This window comes from Ascaphus truei, chromosome 21, assembly GCF_040206685.1.
Source record: "Ascaphus truei isolate aAscTru1 chromosome 21, aAscTru1.hap1, whole genome shotgun sequence".
Classification (NCBI taxonomy): domain Eukaryota; kingdom Metazoa; phylum Chordata; class Amphibia; order Anura; family Ascaphidae; genus Ascaphus; species Ascaphus truei.
In genome coordinates this window covers 15,408,823-15,417,875 of record NC_134503.1, presented here as the reverse complement: position 1 = coordinate 15,417,875, position 9,053 = coordinate 15,408,823, and the positions used below count along the sequence as shown (strand labels likewise).

Sequence of the window (9,053 nt, the reverse complement as noted above, 5' to 3'; positions counted from 1 at the left end):
TAGCAATATAAGTTTTATATTAAAAGGATAAGAATCACACTTACAATGTAGCGATAATAAAAAGGCACATAACATGTAATCAAGACGTCGCTAGATGCTGCCGCTCACCGCCTCTGTTGTGACGCCATGTCAGTCATGGGACCCCCCTGACACCCCCCACTGAGACACAGCCTTACCTGGTACGCAAGAACAGATTTTGCCACAGGTTTGGAGTTGCCATATTACATCCTGCACACTGAGTAGGCTGCCCATAAGAGAAAAGAATTACGCTGAAGCATATCTCCATCACTGCGCTGCCATTTGCACCTAGATTCTTTTCTTGTTGACTTTCTCCCTATGCTCCCCCTGGATTGTGAGAGAAAAACTCCCTTATTAACCGCCATTACACAGGTAACACGTTACCATTTTCATAATGTGTGAGCAGGTTATAACAATGCGAGGATGAAAGTGAATCCTTTATTCCACACACCACATATCCCCCAAATTATTTTCGTTTGGAGGAGGGGGAGGGAGGGGCTATAACGTTTGGAAACTGGCAAAGTAACAGAAAACGCCCAATCTGAGAAAACCCAAGGTGACATTTTTCTTTGTCCCGGTTTGGGAATTCCCAAACAGTTAGGATGGGGTAAGCAGCCAGAGATGTCTGCACTTACGGAAAGCCTGCTCCCACCTTTGTTTTCAGTGGTGTGGTTTTAGGTTGTCAGCAGTCTCCTTGGAATAACCCACCATGTTATCTAGCATCAACACTTTGTATTTGTTTTTAACTAGAAAAGAGATGCAATACAACATTTCTTCCTGCATTTTCAGCCCTTCGCAGTAAAGCAAGAATCCCGGCTTTACCGCTTCGCCAAATGGTTTAAATTCACCTGTATGCACTAAAGGAGAATACGCTAAGGCTAGAAATCTTTCAAAGAAGGTCAGTGTTGTGATCACAGATCATGTTCAAATCAATATACAAAATACGCAGTAAATGGATTTGCCCATAGGAGCAGTCACCATGTGTTACTAAACTTGCCAATCATTTCTAAAGGCGTCAAAAATCCAATTTGTACTAATCTCCCCATATTTTGGTATTACACACTTCAGTTACATAGCAACTTCATTTCCTTTTCATTCCCGTCGCTTATAATCGTTTTAAAAAGCATGAAAAAAAATACTGTAATTTGATCTAATGGTTCAGATGAAGAACACTTGTTTTCTACACCCCTGGGAAGTTCAGAAGATTCCAGCTTTATTAACTTCGGAGTATGTCTGCCCTGGGCTACTCTAGCATGACTTGGAAGCTAGGGTGCCCAGAGCGCCAACTGCATGCGTCACTTTTGTCTCGGTTTTTGCCATGACAATTATGGTCACCCGATTTGAAGCTGGTGAGGGCTTTGCGGATATAGTGAATGAGATGTTGAGCTAAAAATCAGCCTTAAAATCCCTTTCCTTGGCGGCCAGTACCACATTATTTGTTTCTTGTTATGCAGCAAAGGGGTCAGGTTCCTACTAATAATTGCTAAGCTAAAGGAGCAGCTCCCACAGCTGAGCGAACAGGCAATAGCGATTTGTTTTTGTGCACAGAGACTTGCACCAGGAGATGGTGCCAAAACTCTGCAGTAAGCGTTAGTAGGCCTGTTCTTCCTATATATTTATCAGATTAATAAATTATTATTAGTCATACTTGAATGGGTCCAGTCAGCCGTGACATTGCTTCATATTTGGTAGCGTGTCTGGGTAGCAGCACAATTAATTGATTGTTGGGGCAGGGACTGCAGTGGGTTCTCTCCTCCACGGACATTCCCCAGGTGAGTGGGAAATTCTAATGTACACAGACAGCAGCCACCGGTTATGGAAGCCATTCTCTTGCTTCCATGTGCCATGAACCTCCTCACCCGCAGACGAGTGAAAGCAGTCAGCACACCAGCCCTGTCAGTGCCACAGCAAGACTGTTCATAACAGCGGCTGCTGCCAAAATAATGGTGTCGTGGGGGTAGCGTCTCTCACACACTAATGCCTGTCCTCCAGGCTGAGAGTGTGGACTAGGACTGCACAGGGGTGTGTGTTAATATGTGTAATGACACAAGATCACGATTACTGCTGGAATAGCCTGCAATGCGCTACAAGCCATCCTGACAGTGAAGGGATCTGGGCACCCGTGTGACGTACAACTAGTGAACAAGTAATGCTGCTTTGAGGTTTTGCCAGTTATGTACAAGAATAACATTAATGTCTATACCCGCACTAGCATTTGAACTAGGAGGGGGGTAAATTAGGTATTCTGCATGTGCCCCCCAATGCGCCAACATTATGGGGGGGGGGGGGGTGTTAGCTGACTTGCCTGGGAGAACGTAGTCAACTTTTCTTTCTCCACGAAACGGATCTATGCAATTGAAACTTTCTGCTGGAGGGTTTTGCAACATGTTGCAGAACGAGACGTTACAAGCACCTCTGGCAGAAAAGGGATTGTTAAAAAGAAGGTGTGTGCAGGAAGTGCTCTGAACTTCCCAGAATGCAGAAAACATATAACCAAAAACGCATACTATCCTAGCGCAGCGTCTTAAAGCCCTAGGCAGACTAAGGCCTACAATGTTTCACTAAGCAAACAAACAAATATAAACCCTCTAAAAGCGCTAACCTACACTTAAATGTGTGTGAAATTATGTGAATATTAAATATCAAACATAAGTGAAGTGATAAACAATATTAGTGAAAAAAGCAGCCTAGGGGAACAACAAACGACAGATCATTCCAAATCTGATATGACAAAATACAAACACAAATTAAGTGTCCCCGGCGCTAACGTGATCAGTCCAAGATACCGTAATCCAACAAAGGTAGTCTCTGATACAAGGCTCCTTCTGGATGGGTTGATGGACTGGTTGGTTTAAGTTCCAGATGGGAAGGGTGTCCTTAATGTGAAGTCCTCACTGATTCTGTTTGTGCTTGGCGGGCATAGTCTTGCCAGATGTCCACAAAAGTCAAACTCAGGTGTTTCACCCTCTGTCTTTGGGACTCTTCTTGTGTTTGATGTTAGCAATTCTTGTCTGCGGTTGTCATGGTGACGGGACGTCAACTTCCTCCAGAGCAGAGAGAGAGCAGCGCGTGCAGTGTGTGTATATACAGACAGATTCTGGCCGTCACTCGGACAGAAGGAGCCTTGTATCAGAGACTATCTTTGTTGGATTACGGTATCTTGGACTGACCACGTTAGCGCCAGGGACACTTAATTTGTGTTTGTATTCTACAATGTTTCACACCTAAACACTCAGAAAAAGAAAAGACAATTGACTAGTTGTACACGTGTTAATAAAAATATAAAGTAGAAAAAGAATATTTGCTTTACTGTAATAAATAACATGTTCTGATGGAACATGGGAACAAAGAACCTAATTGTTCAATGTCACACTATTCCTGACAAAAACACACATTGTGAATCCATATCTCCCCAAACTCCCCCCCAACAATGGCCAGAACAAATGTTGTTCTCTTATTTGATCCCTGCCCAAAACATTTGACATGGTAGGAACAAAGTGGATCGCGACTTTTCGTTGGGGGTCGCGTAACTAGTTAGCACGGAGAAGTCTTGTTTGTTATCAGAATTAAACAGATAAATCGCTCCACCAAATAAGAACGGCCATCCATGCACCTTCACCCACAGAATGGAGAAAGAACTATCAATCATTTCCGTGTCCTGGCGAGGTTTCCCCCCCAGGAAACGTTGTGGTGTTTGTGCTACAGAGACCAGTGGATGTCTAGATGAAGTCTTTTTGAGTTTTGTATACATTTTTTTTTAAACACCACCCATAAATATCAATCTAAAATTGTTTGTAGTCTAAATTATATTTCAAATACCAGATTTGCCAAATTATAGGACCACTCCCTCATTTTAGTAGTTGCTTCAAAGAAAACTCACTCGCTCTCTGTCTCGGTGTCTCTCTCTCGGTGTCTCTCTGTTTAAGCTTCCTGCCACATGCAACATGGCTGCTTCACACCCCCAAGGTGGAGTTTCTTTCGTTTTACCCCCCTACCTCATACATCCAACTGCTGATTGGCTCGCAAAGTGGGCGGGCCCGATTATAAGGCGAGCATGTACTTTTCAACATAAATTTATTGAGAAAAAAAAATGACGGCCTTATAATCGGGCAAAACCGGTATATTCTCAGCAGAAATCTGTCTCTCTATATCCCATATCCAAGTCTAATTTATTTCCCTGCTAAATCTCCTAAATCCTCCCTCTCATCTAAGGAAGGCGTTCCACTTTCTTTAAATGTACTCTTCTGTTCTGTCTACGAGCGCAATCTCTCTCCTTTTAAACTGGACACTTACTTCATGGTTATTGACATTAAATGCACAAAACCAAAAGCGGTTTAATCCTCCATAACACTGAGCAGATATGATTAAAGTCCTGTTTGCCCCCATGTTTTAGTTCTAACATGGCGCTTGATGACTCCTATTGTACAAAATCTTCTTTAAAAAAAAAAAAAAAAATGTACTTAAAACATATACCTTTTGGGAGGAGATGGTCACCCCTCGCCTCGCCCCTCTCCCGTCCCATCCCTTCCCCTCCTCCCTCTCCCCCCCCCCCCCCCACCCACCCCCTCCTGTCCATACCTTTCCCTGCCTCCTCTGTTTGTCTCCCCCCTATTCCTTCCCCCCTTTTGTCCCTTTTTCTGATCTAAATCTCAAAAATGGAAAATGGTTTATTGGACTCGATTTCTGTATAATTTAGTCACGTGCCCATGACTCCACTGTCTCTGTTTTTTTCTTCTACGACTCCAATAAAAAAAATTTAAAAAAAAGATGGGGAAAAAAGGGGATTAAAACATATACCTTTTTCTTGTTTCTAAAGCAGCTCACCTAATAGCCCGTGTGTACTAAGCCATCTGCTGCCATAAGTCACCTTAGGCTGAGTCCCCAGTCTTCACTGTGGCACGCGCGCCCGGCGGGGGGCGGCGCATGCACAGCGCTACACCGCGATCTGCGGTCTGGGGGGAGAGGGAAGGTTTGCGACGGGAGGGGGCGTGGCTGTGGGTTTGCGTGGGCGTGGCCATGACGTCCCGCGGCTGGTTCGCCCTTATTGGCTGAGCCGCCGGCGGGGGCGTGTCGCTGGTGTCAAGTTCAAATTCACCTGCCTCCCTGAAAACCTGTCGCGCACCGCTGGGGAAAGGTGCGCGACAAGGTAGGGACTGGGACCGGCCGGACTGGGGGGGGGGCGGGGCTTGATAGCACAGCGCACGCCGAGCCGTGCGCTGTGGCGGTGACAGGGACCGCAGCCTTACATTCATTTGAATGGCAGGCGACCACTTGTTTGCGAGGAAAGAACAGGTTACTTGCCTGACAGAACGATCCCAGGATAAGAGATTATAGTGAGTAAGATGCCTTAGCAGCGGCCCTTTCTATGTTCCATAGTGCTTTGGTCCTGCTACCTGAAGTGCAGGCATTGGGTGGTGAAGCTGCCTTGTTCACTTTGCTGTACCTTTAATCTGGACTTTTTACCTGCTTACAAGAGTGATGCTATTGTTATGATCTTGGGTCTTCCGCTCCCCCAGACTAGTTTATTTAGAGGCCAGTGAGGTCCACGATGGCTTTGATGAAGATGGCATCGTCACGAATGTAACAATTCTTCGTTTCAAGCTTGGCCAGAGGGCAGAAAAGTGGGCATCCACTGGCAATGTTCATATCACTGACTGGTCGCTGGAAGGATGAGGAAGTGACGTCTGGCCTAAAGGCGTCTATCACATGCTCCCGATTATTCTGATCCAACAGCATTAGGGTGACCTGGAAACCAGAACAGTGAAATAAGTACAGCTCAACCCCGTTATAGCGCGATCCGTTACAACGCGAATCCGCTTGTAACGCGATGCAAGGGTGGCTCCCAATTTTCGTATTTATGAATACTTTACAACACGGTTATTGGTATCTTAAATACTTTATTGTACAAAGCATACAATGGTACATTATTTCTAACGCGATCCGCTTATAACGCGATGTGATTCTTTGGACCCCAAGCACAGCGTTATAAGGGGGTTGAGCTGTATAAGAGTATGTGGCACATTTACTCCAGACAAACTGACGCAGAAGGGAGTGAGGTCTGCAAGTCAATGTGAAGGAAGATCAAAAGGATTTAGATTAAAGTTAAGAATTCATAATGAATCCATCCATGTCATTAAGTCCCAGAAAGTGTACTGTGCAAAAAGCCATATATATTGCAGGCCTCATTGGCAAAAACAGGGGCGAGTTAGTTCTAAATTCATTAAAAGAAATTATAGACAAAAAAGAAATAGTCGTATTGGTCCCTTATTCTATATTCCACATAAAAGAAACAATGGAATGCTTAGGATGCATCTTCGATTAAAAGTGTATGTTTTGCAGCAGAGGCATCTGCAAAGCAGAGGAATCTATAGACTATTGCAAACCGAGATGTATCTCTTTAGGTGCTGAATGGGTACATCTCAAAACTGATGTCTGACTCCAGGCCTGGAATCTCCAGAACTGACCTTCTGGTTAAAAGGCCAACGCAAGAGGGCATCGCTAGCACCCTTCATCACCACGAAGAAGAGAGAAAGGTGTGTACCACGCCCGCTGCCGTCCCCATTCAGGTAGATCCTTAAACACATCTTGTAGCCGTACTTGTTGGTGTAGAAAGCTAGAGATTGGAGAAAACAAACAATAAAAACACATCCTTCAAATGCCAAATAAATAGTTCCACAACAGCTATCGAGAAATGAAATTGCATCTGTACTGTGCTAGTGTAGACATGCAGTGGATGTTTTAGGCATGAGCAGGTGCCAACATTCAAAACATACTACCATAGCAAGAAATCTCATCTACAAACTCTACACAAGTCTTAGACATGAAGACTTGCAAGGTCTCAAAAGTTCACTTACGAACTACATCCATAAAGTGCTCTCAAGCTGGTCCTTTTAATAAATCCGTACCGTTAACAGAATAAAGTGGACCAAGATAGACTTGAAAATTAGATGGATATGTTCAAGTTTATTTCCAGACAAATTATTTCAAATGCAACTCCAGTGCGTTGTTGTAGTCAGTTAACTTGCGTACTGGTCATGCTGTGACGTGGCTGCAGGGGTATAACGCTTTGGCCAAAGGGTTTAACTAAATGACCCTTACTCCTGAAAATACTAACATTGAAGTATTTAACTATGTATTTTGTCACATTGGATGTACGTAGCATTGGGTATTTTTGTCTTTTGATACATTTGGCCACGCTCAGTAGCACTCCTTTGGACACACAAACATATATATATATATATGTGTTGGGTTCTGGGGTTAGAGCTTGCAAGAATTGTGTGTTCATTACTTAAAGTTCTTTCCAAATGAGATTTTACAAATGTAACAGTAACAATTAAGAAACAGATTCTTTTTTTTTTTTACTGCACGTTTTCCTAATGACATATTGTAAAAGTATAAAAGTATGTCATATTGCTGGGTGCTGAGATTCGGGGGTTTGGCACCAATATCCTCTATCACACAATGGAAAGGAAACATGAGGGATATCAGGGAAAAGACCGTCACATCGTGTGAGGAATATATTTGGTGGTTCAGAGGTCCCTTCAGGCAACATGTGAGACGCCACACTAAATACGTTGAGGGCCATATTTACTACACGGTGTTATTACATAAGATACCTTCCGGTCCTGGAAGATACCTTATGACCCTTTCAAGCAAATGGGCTATACAGTATAGTTCAACACTGCAAGGTGTCTCATGGAAACACTTGAAGGCCTAACACCCCCAGTGAGTATATATAAAAATAAAGGAGTACCCCCACAGCACTCAAACAGCTGTGACACCAATAGAGGTGCAAAAAGCAGTATAATGCCAAGAGAGCAAACACAATCTCATAAACAGCATACTACACAGGGCACTGTCAGGATGCAACCACCTAGACAAATACTCCCACAGGGAGGGGTGTACCCAGGAGGACTGGGGAAGAGAGACAAACAACACACTGATCTACTGTACATACTAAAAATATCCCAATGAAGTGCAAAACAAAAAGGTGCTACACACTGCCAAAAAGTCAACAACACAAACAAAGGAAAACACAATCCAAAAAACAAGAGGGGCCCAGTGAGTATATGTTACAAGAGTTCTGGGCTATGTGCAGCAATGGGTTAATAGGGGATGTGGGGGTTTAAGTGTGAGAAGTCCGACAGGGCCTTTGTATTCAAGGGAACTGAAGACTCTTAAGAATCATAAACAATATGGAACCGTTTCAGAAATATGTTCAAAAGTACAGTGCCTGTCAAACATTGGATATGACTGGGCAGCCTAGCAGTAGCCGTCAGGATTAGCCTGACCCAGGGGACAGTGAGGGAAATGGGTCCGAGGGGTGCGTTTGAGATCAGGAAAACGTATGCCCCTCTGAGACTTTACACACCTGAAGCTGTTATTGGGAATGTTGGATTCTACCTCGCCAGTTTCGCAGATCATGCAGTATTTTGAATCAATTGTTGATCCGCATGATGTGGGTGATAGGGTACGCTGCTAAAAGCCTGGCTCCCACCTATCTGTTGGCAGACTCCCAGGTTTATTGTAAGAAATTGGGCGTATGTTAAAAATGTAATTGAGACTGTGGGAAGGTAAATGACTGATATTTATACTATTGGAAGTGGTTTCCCATTTCACCATGGTGAGTCTCTCAAATGTGAGGGTTGTTCTCGAACTTCTTGATTAGAAAGAATCAGACTATGTACCAGCTCGCATCAATTTGAGGTATATATTAGGGGAAGTGTTATCAGATCCAGAACGCCTTATTTGTATGTCTTTATAACTGAAATATCTAATGAAAGATTACATGAATATCACATACATTGTGGTAGGAAAGTTAGAGGGGTTAGCTGTTTTAGAAATAAAAATAATACATCCTGTAATTGTTTTAAATGTAATTACTATTTTTATATATTCTTCTTTATTGCTAGTTTCTCTGCCCTGCTCATATATTTAGACTGTCTTTGGCTGCGGCCATAGTCAAAGCCTGTACCTCAATGAGGACGGCCATAGAGGACGCGATGGAGCGGCCGATTTTTCGGGCGGTCCAAATT

The 9,053-nt window shown here is 43.5% G+C and overlaps 1 protein-coding gene across 7 annotated transcripts in view; it reads right to left on the bottom strand.

The window, feature by feature from the left end:
- Positions 1–4,591: 4,591 nt before the first annotated feature.
- Positions 4,592–9,053, bottom strand: part of TRAF2 (TNF receptor associated factor 2) — a 59,329-nt gene continuing 54,867 nt past the window's right edge. For all 7 annotated transcript variants that reach the window (XM_075579099.1, XM_075579098.1, XM_075579103.1 and 4 more), the window contains 2 exons: positions 6,483–6,631; positions 4,592–5,763 (listed from right to left, as the gene is read on the bottom strand). In XM_075579099.1, coding sequence (XP_075435214.1) covers positions 5,545–5,763; positions 6,483–6,631 — 368 coding nt within the window. In that variant the 3' untranslated portion in view covers positions 4,592–5,544. The remainder of the gene's footprint in view (positions 5,764–6,482; positions 6,632–9,053) is intronic.